This window comes from Phoca vitulina, unplaced genomic scaffold (assembly GCF_004348235.1).
Source record: "Phoca vitulina isolate PV1807 unplaced genomic scaffold, GSC_HSeal_1.0 scaffold57, whole genome shotgun sequence".
NCBI classification, from domain to species: domain Eukaryota; kingdom Metazoa; phylum Chordata; class Mammalia; order Carnivora; family Phocidae; genus Phoca; species Phoca vitulina.
The window spans coordinates 5,475,438-5,494,283 of NW_022589760.1; the positions used below are offsets into that span (position 1 = coordinate 5,475,438).

The 18,846-nt window shown below is 32.4% G+C and overlaps 1 protein-coding gene across 3 annotated transcripts in view; it reads right to left on the reverse strand.

Moving 5' to 3' along the window:
* Positions 1 to 18,846, reverse strand: part of DIAPH2 (diaphanous related formin 2) — a 951,942-nt gene that overhangs the window by 674,564 nt on the left and 258,532 nt on the right. For all 3 annotated transcript variants that reach the window (XM_032390097.1, XM_032390096.1, XM_032390094.1), the window contains 3 exons: positions 8,631 to 8,741; positions 3,401 to 3,519; positions 1,338 to 1,454 (listed from right to left, as the gene is read on the reverse strand). In XM_032390097.1, the coding sequence (XP_032245988.1) occupies positions 1,338 to 1,454; positions 3,401 to 3,519; positions 8,631 to 8,741 (347 nt within the window). The remainder of the gene's footprint in view (positions 1 to 1,337; positions 1,455 to 3,400; positions 3,520 to 8,630; positions 8,742 to 18,846) is intronic.

Genomic DNA, 18,846 nt, shown 5'->3' on the forward strand with positions numbered 1-18,846 from the left:
TGGATAAATAATATTGGATTATAATCAGTCTAGTAAATGACTCTTTGGGTAAACAAGGAAAACACAAGTGTTCTCTTTAAGGCCATGTTAATTATCTCGAAGTATAATAAAAGTGCTGGTCACACTTCTACTTCACATCTATGTTCTCAGGATGAAAAAGATGTCATAATTAGAGTAACTACTTATATATTGAAAGTTACTGAGAAATGGATGGTTTCACGAAAATTATTTCCCTAGGTAACTGTGTACCCATAAGCACAGTACCCACTTAATTGCCAGAACATTAGAAAACAACATTTTAATTACCATATTTTCTGCTTTAAGAAAACAGCATATTTTTTTTTTCTTTTTTTTTTTCCTTTCTTTTTTTTTTTTTTTTTTTGGTGGGTAGCAAAGCAAAGTTTATTGAGCCATAGCAAAGAGACAGTACAAAGCTCCCAAAGAGGGAGGGGACCCGATAGGGTTGCCTTTTAACCACTTTTCTATGTCTCTGTAACATCATGATGTCCATGAATTATTGTAAAAGTCTGAACTATAATAGTTTTCTATATAATTTTAGAACTGTCATCTTTGTTGCAACTATACCTGACACATGGTTGCCTGCCTTTACCATTTAATCAAGCAAATTTTGAGAAATCAGAGAACCTAGGTTGCCAGAATTTCATGCATATTAGAGTATGAAGAACAACTAAGAGTCTCTTGAATAGTTAAATATAAGATCATGACCACAGCTTATAGATAATTTCAGTCACTCAGAAACCTTTCTCTAACTTTCGGGTTTTCAGATATATTTGCAGTTACTAGACTCTGAAACTTCTAACTTTATTTTCATCATAATCATTTATCTTGAAGAATTATATTACTGGATATAAAGCTGAAATATTAGTATTATTTTCTTAACTAAGATCACATCTAGTATTAAATAAATACTAGAAAGGAGAAAAGTAAAACCTAACTTGTTAAAATGGACGTGAACTTAAAAAAATAAAATAAAATGTACATGAACTTAAAAGTTCCACCGCAGACACTTCAGTGCTTATTCCGTGCTATCATTATCTAGCAAAGAAAATTCATCACAAGGCCAGTAAAATATGTTGGGTTCTTTGCTACTAAATGTCCTGTCACTGGGGTATCCAGTTTTATAAATAGATCCTTTTGGCCCAATTAAAAATAAATTCACAGCTTCTAAAATACGTTATGCTAAGTCATCAAACTCTTATATACTATGTATGTACATATATATGCATATAGTACCTAGCATGAACTACATTATTAGTTTTCCTTAAATACCGAATTCAAATTACACAAATACTAGTACTCTCAGAACCGCCTCTTACCTGACATAATAATCATTTCTGATGAGCAAAAAATGTTGTAGAATGGATAATAAGTAATTTTCAGCAGCAGTGTCCTTCAACATATTATATAGAAGATGATACACTTCATTCATATCAGTGAAAGTAAGTAAAGGAAAAAAATTAAAGCCCTTAATGAAATTTCCATTCATAACAAAAGCAGCTTCATTTTTTAAAACACTGATGTACCATTTTGTTTCCCTTATTGTTTCTAAACCTTCAACTCCAGTATTTTTAAATTTACATAAATAAATTTAACCTATGGAATCCCTTTCATCTTTTAATGAGAGAAACAGACTTAAAGAATATTTCCAAGACCATTTAATCATCGAAACCTTAAGCGATCAGTTATTCATTATAAATTACAGATGACAGTAGTATGACTGGAACAGCAGTGCTATTAGAGAAAACAGTTTACTCTTGATCTTCCCGTGGCTGTGATAGAGGACCTACATTATTCATGTAAGCCACTACTCCTCTATTTTCACCACCACATAATATAGAAGGTAATGAAACATTCTATGGACTGCTAAAATATCACAAACCAGTTTTATTTTATACTGATAAAATATTTAATAATGTGAAATTGTTATTGTCTGCATTCATTTGTATTCCATTATTTAGTAAAAATGGAAAGTAAAGACAATAGAACTTGAAACATTTTTCTTAGGATATATAAAGAGTGGAAAAAGTTTAGATGCTTTTAATAAACTAGACAACAAATTTCAAAGCTGGATTCACTTTTGTAATAAAACTGAGGACCTGGAAAATCAATGTAAAAGAAAGGTAGAAGAGGAAATGTAATCCAACATTCTAAAAATAATCTGAAATGTCAACATTTTCTCTGAAGTAGAATTAAGTATATGATGGATTATTTCTTAGACCCCATGTAACAGTGTTGTGTTAAAGTCTCATAAGGTCTTTTAAGTGATTACAAAATGAAACCCAAAATAGCATTATGGTAAAGTTTGATTATAAGAGAAATCTATACAAAGCAAGGAAGCAAGATATATATTAATATAAAAAGCATTTAATATTATGGAAATGACTGTAGACTAGAGTCACTAATGATGGATAAGAAATTACTAGCATTGATCCCTTATAATAATAACATAGTTAGCCATTGCACACACATTTATCCAATACTTACGTATAAGATACTTCAATAGTAGCACTGGAGGCAAAAGATGAAACATAAAACTTCTGCCCTCAATCTCATAGAGGCACAGAAGTGCACATAAATAAGACAGATAGAAAGTACTATAGAAGTTTCAAGGAGAGGAATATTCCAGCTTTTGGGGGGGGGGGGCAGTGCGGGGAGGAAGAGGGAAAAAGATATAACAGAGAAAAATTCCACCTCAAAGGTCATTTTATTTCTGAAGTATTTCCCAATCTCCCCAAAACCCATAAGTAAGAAGTTTACTGAGTGTGAAACAAATGGCCAGCAATGCTGTGACAACCATCTTTTAAATCTAAAATCATTTCATATAATATCATTGCCACAGGAAGATTATACACTAGTTGTATTTGACTCAAATGCTTCTACCAGACAGCCTTGTTATAGTCAGATACTATCACATCTAAACATTTTTTTTTTTCACTAAGGAACCAAAATAGTTGGATTGAGAGTAAGGCATTTATATGAATTGAATTGTATCTCTAAACCATTTGAGTACATTTTAATAAACTGAAGAAGTGTATTACCTACAGTTACTTATGAACTCAGTGAACTTTTCCCCTCAAGTTCTTTTATGTGAGATATATGCCTTAGGTTCTTGTCTATTCAAGACTATTGAGCTGAATATATCTATAATACAGCAAGCCACTGTGCAGATTTCAGTATAGTTTGTGTAAATCATCAGGACAATCTGACAATTCCTCAACATGAATCTCAAGGACAGCATCATAGTGAGGTATTAATATAAATAAATGAATATAAACTGGGCTGGCAAACAAGAATTCTAATAATGGTCCACAAAATCAACCACAAATCCTTTTTTTCACAATACATGCAAAATTATTTTTATGGTTTGTCAAAAGGATATTCCATTTCTGCTCGAATGTCATTGAGACGGTGTGATAATTCATTTAGGTCATCTTCTTTGTTCTCATCAAATACTTTCAACTGAATATCAAGTTCATCATTCTCTTTTTCTTTTAGATCCTAATATATAAACATAAAATGTAACAAATGAGTAAGAGTTTGACAACACCATATTTTGGTAATAAAGCACAGATACTATTATTCATTTATATACACAAAAGCAATTTTATATTGACCCAGGCACTTAGGGTTTTCTGAGAAAGTAAATGTACTATGTATTCTCCTATTTTAAAATAAAAGAACCTCATTGCATTCATTGCATTTTCTTTTCATGCCCCAGGTTTTGATTATTTACATTAAAAATTAACAATCACTTTTACAAAGGGAGGGGAGAACTAATTGCTAACAACCCAAATTGAATGCTGTTGTTTTTGACTAAATACACTAATCAAAGATCACAAAAGAACTCATGCAGTTAGAACATTCACATATGCCTCTGGCGAAAAATGCAAAATATAGATCAATTGTATTAATGAAGAATAAATGCAAGGATATATTCAAGCACAACAGTCCCAAGTATGGCGTAGAAAGTTGTATAAAGGATTTTATTTTAAATGATATTTTGTGATTTTGAAGCAAAAAGGCGTCAGGATTTTTTATCAAGCTGCATGACAAGCCTCCTCCCCCACTTTTCATTTTTGCTTAGCCGAATCACAAAATACCAACCTGGGCATCAAAGATTTGTTTTTGTAATACATTATAAGCACATGCATTACAAACCTCTGATAATTTTTAAAAATAATAGTATGAACAAAATCTTTGGAAGCATGCCACACTAGAGATTGTTGGGCTTAATATATATCACCTGGAATATCTTTTAATAAGTGTCCATTAAGTTGCAGCTTTCAAAACCCAAATCGATAATCCCAACTGTGGATGCTCAAGGGTGATAATGAAAGTGGGACTAGGATTTCAGAGCTGAGCTTGAATTCTAAAAGGAAATGCAAGCATGGTGTACTTCAAATTAGGTCAATAAAACAAAACAGGATTCATTTCTTGTTTCTATTTTTATTCAATAGAGCAATTATAAATGGAGATGTAATGGCTATTACAAAAGCCAAATGCAAATTTATGCAATTGCTAGATTTTTTCTAACATTCATATAATAATTTACTGAAAATTTACATATAGAACATATAAAAATACTTAGTATGTTTCTATATAATTTCATATAAAATATATGACAAATAAATGTATTTACACTTAGTTCCCTCTTTAGTAACTTGCTTTAGGTCTAGTTTTCCATTTTTAAATCTATTGGAATGCAAAATTATCTATAATTGGTGGGTCATATTTTCAGGTGATTTAAGAACTCCAGTCAGACAAGAGCAAAATCCAGACACACCTAATATGCTGGTCATTGCAGAAACAACTGTTAACACATTTTACAATACAGACTTTTCCTTATTCTTCTGTCACAATATGTTCTTTCTTAGATGCTCACTACAAAACTTGAATACTTTTAAATATGTTAGAAAAACAGAAAAATCTAATTTAAATACTGCCATTTAATTAGCATCAAAACATTATAAAACATGGGCTCAATCTGCATAACTATTTTCTGTAAAAATAACTGGTTAAATGTTTAACTGTTTTTAATTAGGACAACATATTAGTTATAAAATATACACAGTATGTGAACATATATAGCACAATATAAAAACATAGATATATAAGTGCAATCCTATATTTATTAATAGTCTCCATTAAAATAAACAGATATGCATATATACATATACACATATATAAAACTTCCTTTCATTAAAATATCAAACCCTGAAAAATATATCTATAAATTCTTAATGAAATAAACATTTAATTAATTAAAAAGTTTTTCTATAGCACAAATATGATATCCTATAAAAGGAAATGGAAATGCATCACTAAAGTTTTATACTTTAAAATGCAGAATATCATATTACTGAATTACAGTATTATTAACTATTAATAATGTGAAATATTATAAATATGTTTCAGTTATTTTTTTAAACATAATTGCTCTATGGATATGGAACATTGTTGGCAGTCTCTAAAACATATAATTAAATCTCTATAATTTGGTGTACTTCAAAGGAAATTCTATTACTAATACATGACTGATTACCAGTCAAGCAATCAAAATTGAGTCTTCAACAGAATAAGAAAGAGTTTGTTGGTATTTTAAAATAAAAATGCCTGCTGCCTACAGACATGATTTCTTACTATCTTGTTCCTTCACATATCTAAATTACCTAATATTTTCTAAATTTATTTAACTAAATAAAAGGCAGATGGAGAAAACTTCACAAGAAATCAATATGAGTTACCTATAGAGCAAATACTAGTTTAAAAATCACTGTATAGTATATAACAACTCACTAATCCCAAATTACTAAAGCAAATTTATTCCATATAAATGAAGTATAAACTCCCTTTAAACACCATAATTTATCAATTGAGATAGGTGAATTTTGAAAATAAATTTTTACAGAATATAATTAAAATAACTGTCCTTGTCTTGAGGATTCTGATTACTGATGAAGAAAGTTCTACTGTACTATATTATTACGATGGTCTCAGGAGTTATTGAAATACTAAGAATGATTCTTCCCGAATCATTAAGTTTTTATTCAAATTCCAGTTGGTTAACATACAATGTAATAACAGTTTCAGGTGTAGAATATAGTGATTCAACACTTCCATACAACCAGATAGGTCTAATTATTTTTTTTTCATGTACAAACAATTTGTATCAGCCTTAACCACATCTAATCTGCTGCTTTGAATACGATAGATTCTAGAAAATTAAGCATCTCCTCCTGTTAAAAATTCATCTATGAATATATTATTAAGCTTCAATGCATGCATACAGATGTTTAATACTCCCTAAATTCTAGTGGTTTAAGCTTAAATATTTAGTAAATTAAACAATGAGTTCATTAGATAATAATTGACATGTCAGGTACATCTAATATACATTAATGCATGACCATTCTGACCTTTGTTCCAAATTATGATAATAAAACTACAAGAACAACATCAGTCATGAAATCTATGGTATTAAAGAAAGGATCTCTAAATCTTCTGGGTCTTTCTGCCTGAATTCTGATTCTCATCTTATTTATAAGAAGTACCTGCGGAAGATTTTTTTCTTTTCAAACCAAACATATCTGCCTTACCCTCAATAAGATTTTGATATATTCTCTTTAGAGGGACATGTCCAACCTCTTTAGTTGAGAACCAGGGCTGTATGTAACCATATTTTGCTCCATTGTCTTAGGGAGAAAAAAAAAAAAAAAAACCCTGAGAATTCTTGTAGGTTCTATTCCAAAATTTTAGGAGGCAGACACATGACACTTCCTACTTTTCTCTTGCTGAGGAATCACTGAGTTCTGGGAATCAGGTCAGATTGAAGAGATGTGACAGTTAAAGAAAAATCTAGCTGATAAATATATGAAGAATGCATTTATTAAGAAGTACATGGTGCCACAAGAGGCTTAATATACAGCTACAGGGCCAGTGGGAAAGTGTAGCGTAGAATGACGGCTGCAAAATCTTCACTGTCAGTGTAACCAAATATACCATGAGACCACTGAACCCAGCAAAGATGAATATACCAGAGAAAAGTAAAAGGTAAGGACAAGAGCTACCATTCATTCTCTTTCTGAAAAGATGACAACTTAAATAAATTAAAATGAGAGTAACAGTTTTTTTGATCAAACATTCAGTAGTATAAGGCAGAAAATGAATATTCAATTATAAATAGATACAGGGAAATAAAAGATGAAAGAGTAATAGCAACAACTAAGGCACAATATGTGGCATCTTAGTAAATGAGTAGAGGATGCTAAGGAGCGCCTGTAGCCAGCAAGTGTCCAAAGACATTAATACTCTCCCAGAAACTGAGGACCACCCCAGTGAGGACAAGCATGGAAATCAATGAGTAGGTAACTCAAAAGCCACACTAGAATCAAGATTATAACATTATCTGTAACTACCTACAGCCACAGACTTTTCATGAGGAAAGATTTCTGACAAAACAAGAATAAATGTGTAACTAGTGAATGTGCCTAGTAAACTGCATATTAAACCTCCATATGGGTCACTTAAAATGTTGCTTTGATTCACTGCAACCAATTCCCTGTTTTTTTAAAGTCATGGATTAAAGTACCATTCAAAGTATAATTGACACAGAACTTTCTAAAACCAGATAGACTAAATCAAACATCTTATCAAAGTGGGTTTCAGTAGACTCACTGTAGGGTTCATTTTATGATGTAAGTTTCAACTACTTTCAGTTAAGACTATCAGAACACAAGTTACAGATGCATGCTACACTCTCATTCCTACCAGGAAATTTCCCTGATTTTGGTATTTCTACTACTCTAAGTATTATATACATGCTTACTTGACATTTCTTTTGTTTTGTTTTGTTTTTTACTCCCTTTTGCTTCTTTTTATTCAGGTGTGCTCTGGGTAGCTTAAATGAAGAGACTAGTTAGACTTTACATGTCTCTTAACAATGCCATAGTTTTATACAAAATCCCTCTTCAGTTAACATACTAAATAAAATATAGTCACATTAGCTATATTTGTGTTTATAGAATAAGTGTCCTCATTTATCTCAGATCAAGCCTATAAAGTTATTTCAAAAATGTTTTAACAGTATCATAATTAGAACATATATGCACATTCAAGAAATAAAACTGTTTTTTAGAAAAGTTTCCATAGCACTGTAGCAAGAATACCATTCCCAAGTATCTAGAATATACTGACCAAAATTCTATAGATACTTATGCTGAATATAAATGATACCAATCTAAGTTATCAAAGAGGAAAGCAAAAACTTTTAAATGAAAATTGAAGCTGCAGAAAAAGAAAAAGCAGTAGTCTTTTATGTTCTCAGTATTCAAATTCAAAGAAATTCCTTTTTGACTTTAAGAAAACAAACAAAACAAAAAACAAAAACAAAAAACACCCACATCACTTCTGGACACACTAGCTGAATTCTGAATCAGCAGTTGTATATAAAGACTGCTATTACTGCAATACAGAAGAGCTTACAAAATGTCTAATGCTTTACAAAAGAAAATATAGCAAGGCACATTTATCTACTCTGTTGCAAGTACTTTGTCTAAAGAGAGAAAAATGTTAAAGTTCATCAGCAGACTTAATGTGTACACTCAACTTACTGGTAACATTGTTTTTAGTCCCGAACGTAGGAATTCATTCCTTAAATGTATTCTAAAATCAAGCTCATAAGGTGAAGTGACAAGAGCATTTATAAACTGCATGCAGGCCACCTGCAATTAAAAATCAAAGTTTGTTAAAAATTCTTTTAATTAAGGAAATATTTACTTAATGCATTCAGATCATTATTTTTCCATTAACTAAAGGCATACATACATATATTTTATGGATGATTATGACTTTACAGCATAAACAACAAAATTAAGTTTCTAATGCCCAGAATAATTCTAATGGAGATATGATGGATGGTCAAGTATTGCTATGATCTACTAAATAATATGAAGGAATATTAAACTCTGAGAAACTTAAAGTTCCAAAAATCTGCATATAGAGCCCTTTAAAAATATCATGAAATGTATCTTTCATATTCAGCTGTCCTCAAAGTGCACTTGGCCTCAATTCTATATGGTTATAAACACTTTTCTAATATAAATCAAAAAAAGTACCCTGATATTAAACAGAGAACAGTGATAACTTAGAGAAATTATTACACTGATTTATACTGTCTCCATACTATTATTGGGATGGACTTGCAAAAAATATAGAGTATTAAAATACATGATTAATTAATTTACTGTGTATAAAACTGAATGCAAGTGAATTAAGATCGACTAGAAGGCACTGTCACACCAATGCTAATGTGCACTACATGACAAAGTAAATATAAGGGCTTGTTTCCAAGTGAAGGTGATTCATTAATTACACTGACACTGTCAAAAAGGTTTGGTTTTTCATCCGATATTGAGGTTCCCTATTATAAAAGGGGACTTATTTTCTGGTAACTACAAGCTAGAAGGGAATCAACAAAATGCTAGCTGCCAGGTGATCCATAAATTATTCCTGATAGTATTTTTGGGAAATGCTGCTCAAGTCTAAGGCAACTACGTAATAGGTTAAGTGAGGAGTTGCACCTTTAAATTGATTATTCTTAAAGTATGGAATGAGTATACTGTACAGTGTTCAAAGAGCTGATTGCGAGGGGACTCCTGGAAAATACCAGATTTAGTAAAGATGTCAAGCATATACAGAAGAAGACACAAAAAATCAAAAGTTAGTATGAGAAAAATACATCAGCAAGAGAAAATATTTCAAATGTATTTTGACTTGACTTGTCCAGACCTATCATTATAATAGTTATTTTTTCAAGTTGAAAGAAAAGATTAAAAGGTATATTCCTTTTTTTATATCTATTATCTTATGCATCTAAGCTGCTTTTAGGGAGATTTGTCCATCTACCTTACATCCAGGCTCAAAAATCAAAAGTTGCATGCTTTAAAAGTGATGACTAAAATTGTTTCTAACATTACTAGATATCTAAATGACAACTGAACACTGTAGTCCAACACCTATGAAAGCTCAAATGTCAGTATGAAACACTTAGACTCCGAATTAAATACTTGCCAAAGAATGGGCATTACCTTAAAACACATTTCAAATAAGTTACTATGACACTTATACCTTAATAGATTACTTAATCTTTCTATTTACAATAAGAAAATATGTAATACTTGATATAGTTTCCATAGGCTGGGATATAAATTTGTATATTGTACATGTCCAGGGCTATACATTTGCTTGAATGATCCTTGTTCAATGTTACAACTATAACATGACCAAACAAGCCAAAGCACATGTCCAATCCAAAATTAATAGAGAGAAAAGTTGCCATCTGCTAGGAGTTTTTGCCAGAAGATATTCTAGCTTAATGGCTTGTATTAACACCCTACAAGAGACCATTTCCATAGGAAACAAGGAAATGAGTCTTAGAATTGTACCTTTATACAAATAAAAGTATTTATATCAGGAGATGATAAAAATAGTAAAAGTCAATAAAATTAATGAAGGTATCAACATCAAAATAACTTTACATTTAATAAGATAAATGCTGCAATGCTATTACATACTTTACATATGATATATAAATATATAAGCGAATGCTAAAAAAAAAAGTTGCATCCATTGACTACAGTATAAAATAATTAGGAGACACTTTGAAGCCAGTAATTTAAACAGGTAATGGCACTGGTTTATCAATGTACTATTTATTGTTTATCAAATTCTAACAGATATCTAATTACAAATAAGATAAGCAGAATACTCATACCAAAATGTCATTTTCCAAAATCTTCTCCTGAAGTGATACTCTTTTGTTGTAAAGATTTTATTTATTTATTTATTTGAGAGAGCAAGCGAGAGAATACAAGTGGGGGGGGGGGGATGGGCAGAGGGAGAGGGAGAAGCAGACTCCCAGCTGAGCAGGGAGCTCTACCCGGGGCTGGATCCCAGGACCCTCGGATCATGACCTGAGCCAAAGGTAGATGCTTAACTGACTGAGCCACCCAGGTGCTACTAAAGTAATTCTCTTTTATAAAAATATTTCTATTATACTTTAATGCAGAGAACAAAAAAATCATCTTAATTATCTCCATTCCTTTATGCTACTACATAATCACTGTCCTTTTTAGAGGACAGAAACAAAATCAATCCAAAACCAAAATAGTTGTCATTATTTACAAATACAAAATTAAATTTTAAAAATATAATTAGTTTCAATGCCAGAATATATTATTACTTAATTATAAACATTAAATACCCATTATGTAGATTCTGAATTCACAGTTAAATACACAACCCCAAACCATTTTCATATTCATTATTATTCTTATTATACAAACAATATTAGAGGCTACACATAATTCACGATCTAATCTCATCCTCATAAAAACCATACAAGATAAGTATTACTATTATCCTTATTTCATAGATGATGAAGCTGAGGCTAAAAGCAGGTAACATACATGGTCACACAGCAAGGAGAAAACTCATGATTCTCAACCATATAATTTTACTCCAAATACAGAATAATTTCCAATACATTCCAGATGCTTCATTAACTCTATTCATAGATTCACATGACAAAAGATTTTAAGGATGGATAAGATAATAAAATTTAACTATTGCATCATGTTTAATACACTGGAAATATCTAGTTTTGAGACTGTAAGTTAATTAGAAAAGCAATTCTTTTTAACATTTTATTTATTTGAGAGAAAGAGAGAGTGAACGAGAGAGAAGGAGCAGGGGGAGGGGCAGAGGGAGAAGCAGACTCCCTGCTGAGCAAGGAGCGCATCCAGGGCTTGATCGTGGGACTCCAGGATCATGACCTAGGCGAAGGCATACGCTTAACAGACTGAGCCATCCAAGCGTCCCAGCATACAATTATTTTAACAATATACTGTCTAGTATATAAAATGGTTATTTTACTTTTTTTTTTATTTATTTTTTTTATTTGAGAGAGAGAGAGAGAATGAGAGAGAGAGCACATGAGAAGGGGAAGGGTCAGAGGGAGAAGCAGACTCCCTGCCGAGCAGGGAGCCCGATGCGGGACTCGATCCAGGGACTCCAGGATCATGACCTGAGCCGAAGGCAGCCGCTTAACCAACTGAGCCACCCAGGCGCCCCTTTACTTTTTTTTATTTTTTTTTAAAGATTTTATTTATTTATTTGACAGAGAGATAGCAAGAGCAGGAACACAAGCAGGGCAAGAGGGAGAAGCAGGCTTCCCGTCAAGCCAGGAGTCCAACGTGGGACTTGATCCCAGGACCCTGGGATCACGACCTGAGCCACAGGCAGATGCTTAACGACTGATCCACCCAGGTGCCCTAAAATGGTTATTTTATATGTCATTTACACCTCTTAAAAAAACAAAGTGGTTATCAAAATGCATTAAAAAAATGCAAAAACAAAACAAAACAAAACAAACAGGAAAGGTAGAAAACAGTTCCTGGAATGTGTTACATTCAACTTCATGAACAATGAAGTATGGGCAGCATCCCATCATCCAGAATAACAGTCTCTCACTCTCTTTTACTTCCTGCCACCTCACTCTCTATTCAGCATACATTTGCATGCAATACACACACACACACACACACACACACACACACACACACACACGAGCTATGCTGTTCAGTACAGAGCCATTAGTCACAATGCAAATTTAGCTTAATTACAATCACTAACATGAAAAATTCAGTTGCTCAGTCTCACCAGCAACAGTTCAAGTGTTCAACAGCCACATGTGTCTACTGGCTACCATACTGGACAGCACAAATATAGGATACTGCAAAGTTTGATTGGATAGCACTGCACTGGAGACTTTAATGAAAAAGGCTTCTGGCCTACTATCTAAAACCTAAGCTCCAAAGAAGTACAAAACTCATTCCCAAATAATGAAAGTTTGAAAACTGGCATGTTCAACTTCCAAGTATATAAATCTTTAAGATCATGATTGTCTGCTTACAATGTAAAATGAATCTGCTTTCAAAAAAAAAAAAAATCCAACCCCAGAGATGGGAAACAAAGAAACGTGTGATTTTAAAGCAGAGTACTGCTTAAAAGTATCAAATACTCTGGGGTTCAATGTGCTCCTTTAAAGAAACCGAAAACCTAGAAAGATTAGTTGATTTGCCCAAGATCATATAGCTAATAATAAGCCATAAAGATAAGACAAGAACTTGTATCTCATGACTTTTAGTTTTGGATTCATTCTACAACACTACAATGTACAAATCTGGTATTGCTGAATAACATTTTTCCCTCTACTGGAAAGAAAACAAGTGCCCTTGAATTGAATATCACAAAGTCCATTCTCCAGATTCTTTCTGTTGCTTGGTTTCTTTATAATAGCTTTAAGTTTCAAAACAGTCTGCCATATCTGTTTTAAATACAGGTTCCATGAGAATTAAAATTTAAGATTCACAATAAGTCAGTGAATTTTCTCCATTATTAATAAATATGGTAGGCTAGGACCGAAATTTTGATTTCTAACCACTAAAAACAGTAAGTTTCTTTATTTGCATTTCAATGATCTCCGTTTCTACATGATAAATGTATATGTTGCCAAATATATGCATAAATACATATAAAAAAACACCAACACTGTGCATGTGATAAAGCATCCAATAATTTGTACAATGTGTAAGTATATACTAAATTACTATCAGTTTTTCCATCACATTATGATCGTTCCTTTACTACAACACTATATTATCTTTCTACAATAATCATCTACATTCTGTAGTCACAGGATGCTATTGTTCTCATCCCGCGGTATGGGATGTGATGCAGTGTGAAATATCACAAAAGATACTATAAACATTCCAAAGGCAAGGCTCTGTATTTGTTTAGGGTTTTCTGTATAACTTCTAATTGTCCTCAATAAAATGATTAAAATATAATGGGTAAATGGTAATTAAATATCTCAAATTTTCTTGGCATGAGACATATCATTACCAAAAAAATTTTATTCAGTTTCTTACCTAAGTGGTAGAGAGGGGAACTATTTTAACATGAAATATCTTCATAAAATTATTGGGAAAATGCTAAGACCTTTTATTTATTTTAACTTATCAGCTCTAAAAACTATACAAGCATCTATCAGTCTGTTTGATCACGGTTCAAAGAGCTATAGAGTACAATAATTCCTAACTCCAGGGCATTCTCAGACAGATTATCCATATTGCCATTAGCTGTGACAAAGTGTGCTTTCAAAATTTTATTGACACTGTCACACACTTGACCTTATTAAATACTTTGTTGACATTAACAAGGTCTTTCTTTATCTCAGCCCAGCAGGAGTTAGGAAAAAAGATGGCTTAAGTCAAATAAGTACTAAGAAAGATACAAACATACAGAGTAAGTTAATTAAGTCAAATCAAGAAGGATTCCAGGCAGGATGAAGTCATGTATAAAGGTATGGAGGTAGAAGGATAAAACAGCATAAAATGTTCAGGAAACTGAGCACAGTATGACTGGACCAAAAAGTATAAGTAGAAGAGTGGTGAAATATGAGGCTACAGAGAAAACAAGAATCAGATGATGAAGTATTTTGTGTAGACTAAGTCTACACTTTAATCCTAGAGGCTATGGGAAGACTCTTGGATTTGAAGCAGTGATGTGACAAGAACTGCATTTCAGAAGTATAAGTCTATGGAAGATGATTTAAAGGGGGCTAGAATGAAGGCGAGAAGTTATTTAAGGGTCCAGGAAAATGGTAAAATAATGAGACATGACAATGCACTGAAACAAAGAATTGGCAGCAGGGGTGGAAGGAAAGGGATACCATACTAATGAAGGAAAGAACAACACTAAGAAAGTAGAATTGGTAGGATTTGGTAACTGAAGGAATACGGTGAAAGGAGAAAGAGTAGATTCAAAGATGACTATTACATTTCTGGTTTATGCAACTTGGTGGATAATGCTAAAGTTAACCAGGATTGGGAATACAAAACAAAGGCAGATTAAGATTGGAGAGGGGATTGGAGTAGGAAGGAGAAGGATGAAGAAAAGGAAGATAAGTAGCATTAAGGACAATATTGAATTTGAAATTCAGTCAGGAGACAGCTGAATATATGGGGTCTGAATTAAAAGGATCTGAAAAAGAAGAGTACACAGAAATTCATCACAAAGAAGTGCTAGATAAGTCATAAGGATGGATGTGGCTATCTAAGGACAATGTACAGAATGAGCAAAACAAAGAACCAAAGAACTAAGGATCAAGTTCTTAGAAAGCAGTATATTTAAGGACCAAGCATAGAGACAGAAGATTTAAAATGTAAAATACAGGTAAAAGAAAAACAAGGGGAGTTTAGTATCATGGAAGTTGAGGGAGGAGAGAGCTTTGTTAGGAATGATCAATAGTGTCACTTGGTGCTGGAGAAGCCAATATGACAACTTAAAAAGGGTCTTGCTTTTTGTATTATGGAGGTCACTAGTGACCCTCCATTACAAAAAAAAAAATTTGACAGTTACTCAACTTTGAAATAGATATAAAATGAAAGGCACCCTTCTTTAAGTCAGAAGTTACTTTTGTAAATATTTGACGAATATATTGTACAAATATACCTATACAACCCCCAATTATACTAATTCTACTTTTAAAATGGTCATAATATAAAACTGTCAATAAATAGAACAAGTTTCCTTAGTGATATCAGGTATTCATTCAACACTTACTATTTAACACTTATTTTTCCACAAATTTTCTCCTTATTCATAAGCTGTAGCTCCTTGTTTTATTATAAATGTACTGGAGCTAACATGATAAATATTTATCCAAGGCTACTTCCTCATATGTGATGGTATGAGCGCACTAATAGCTAATGCTCAGAGTAAAATCTCAGTACTTGAAAACCACTATGGAAAGAATCAAGCTACAAAGAATCAGTCCATATACCTGACGGTTTGTCTATGTAAGCATCAACACTTGTTTTTGCACAGAACACTTTCAGAAATGAATTAGATAATTCCCACATTCTTAAACAAAATATCCTATATATAACTGTTTTCTTGCTAACTCAGGGGTGTGATTAAATATGTGAGTTAGTAAGCTATGATGAAACACAGAGATGCCTTCAGGAGCTACTGAGGTATGTATGGCTACTTGCTTAGTTAATAAGAGGAGGTATCATGTAGTGGTTAAGAGCGTGTACTCTGGAGCCAGACTCCCTAGTGTTTAATATCTGGGCTTTTGCCTCCAAATTATATTGTGACCCTTGGGAAGTTATTTAACCTCTATGAGCCTATTTACTCATCTACAAAATGGGGATACTACAACCTTTCTCACAGAATTGCTATGGAGTTCAGAATGAGGTAACATATGTAAAGTATTGGAACATCAGTACATGACTTATAAATGCTATCTTTAATTTCTTATTTTTGTGATGCCTCTAAGACATCTAGTTAAGCATTTGGACATAGAAGTTTGAATAGAGATGAACAGGTTTGAATTACATGGACTTATAATTATGGGGAATTGCTAGAATATAGCTGGATGCTAAAACTAGAGAACCAATTGAGGACATTTATGAGGAAGATAAAATATGTGTGTGTGTGTGTGTGTGTATGTAAATGTACATATGTATGTCTAAACAAAAATAATACTAGAAGAGGGCCAAGGATAGACCAAATAAAACAGAACACCCAAGAAGAGAAGAAACACATGAAAAAGAGAAAAGACAAAAGTAGTCAGAGAGCAAGGAGAGAATGGGGCCCATAAAGCCAAAGGTAGTAAAATTTTCAAGGAGGGAGGTGATTAATAGTGCCAAATGATGAGGATTAGAAAAAGGCCACTGGATTTTGAAATTAGAGGATCACTATCAACCTTTTTAAGAACTGTGAAAATGTTGAGTTGTAAAAGGTAATTTAGGAAATACAGAAAACAAGTACAGATGATTCTTTTAGAGAGTGGGACTATAAAATAAAAAAGGAAGATGAGAGGCTAGTTTGAAGATTAATAAAGATCAAAAGGTGTAGTATGGGTGAGAACTGAGAATGCTATTAAGCTGAAGGGAAGTCAATTAAGAAAGAGCATATGAAGATATATGATTTATTGTCTATCTGTTTTCTTGAACTATTGAAGATAATGAAAATCCTATCACATGGACAAAATTTCACTTGAAAGATGAGCTAGAAAACCTCTGTGAGAAGTTAATAACCTGTTTTAAAATAAAAAAAGAGAAAAATGCATATAGTTGTTATTTAAAAATATAATTAGTGCTGTATTTTAACAGAATTACTTTTTCTATTTCTGTAATATCCTGAGACTTCTCAAAATGTTATTATAGTCTCAGAAGTAATTCTGTTAAAATACAGCACTAATTTTATTTTTTAAACAACAAATTCCAACTTTTGGTTTTCATTCTGTATTCTGAATATATTTTTGAACTTTTAGATGAGATTTTTTAAATCACATGAAATAGTCCAAATAAATAAACCCATGTCACAATTCTTATAGGAGGCATAGGCTCTATATATAACAAATTACTAATTTTTAGCTCATCAAAATAGGACATTTCAAATTATGATTTGCATATGTTTCCATCTATAATCAGTATTCAACAATTTCTTGAATATCTAGCAAGATGCTTATAATTCTTCTATATGCTACCTGTCAACAATTTGCCACTTTATCATTCTATTCAGTCCAACTTCTTGAAGGCTAGCAATTGTCATTCCTATCCCATTTGTTGGGGTGAACTACTCTGTGGAGGGGTGTCATTTTAAAGGTCAGAAAATGCAGTATACAAATGTTGCATCAAAAAGACCTGGCTTCAAATTACAGTTCTACCCCTCAATAGCTGTGTGATTTTAAGTGAGTCATTTGAGCGAGTAATGAAAACTTTGAATATATCTAAAATACTTACTTTCTCTTAAACAAACATTGCAAGACAAGTACAAACTCCTACAAATGACTGAATGCCAGTGAAATTTAGTTAGGTAAACCCAACTATAGGAACAAGAACAAAGATTTCAAGAACTCATCTAAAAAGTACAGTTTTCAAATCTTTCAGTAGAGATATTAAAAATTTTTGAGATAAATTTTATAATAAGTACATTATACAAAGGAAAACAGTGATGTAGGAAACAAAGGCAAAAGAAAAATTAAATTTCCTTACTACTTGCAGCCCATTCACAAGTCCTTAAAACAGGCAGAGTGACATTCCTCTAGGAACTCAGCTGCCAGGAGGTTAATACTTTGCTGAAGTCAGAAGACAATCTTAACTGACCCCCAGGATGCTGTAAGTCTACTTTAAAATATAAAAATTCCTTTGGAAACTTCCTTTATCTCTACCCCCTCCAAGATACATGTTGACAATCATCACCCAAGCATATGACCCACTGAGACACATCTGAAGGGTCTCATGACTAAGGTTTTATCAGACAGTAATAAATGACCTTTTCCTAACAACAGCTAGCCCCTGCAAGGTCCTGGAAACCTTGCTTCCAAAATTCCTTAGAGATTTATGCTACCCTCCAACTTGAAAGTATATAATGGGCCACTCCCCTCAAGACCCCAGTGGAGGTCTTCCTGCCCAGGGGTTCTGTCCCCTTGCTTTAATAAAATCACCTTTTTGCACCAAAGACATATCAAGAATTCTTTTTTGGCCATCAGGCTTTGAACCCTAACATCTTTCCTACATCAACAGTAGAAGGAAATATCCCAACTATTAAAAATGTAATACATTAGACATAAAAGACAAACTGTAAAAGTTTATCCAAAATGATCATCACAGTTGGAGAAGTAACAATTAACAAAGATCCTTAAATATTTAAAGACAGATTATAGTTTTTGTAACACTACAGCATTCTCTTTGG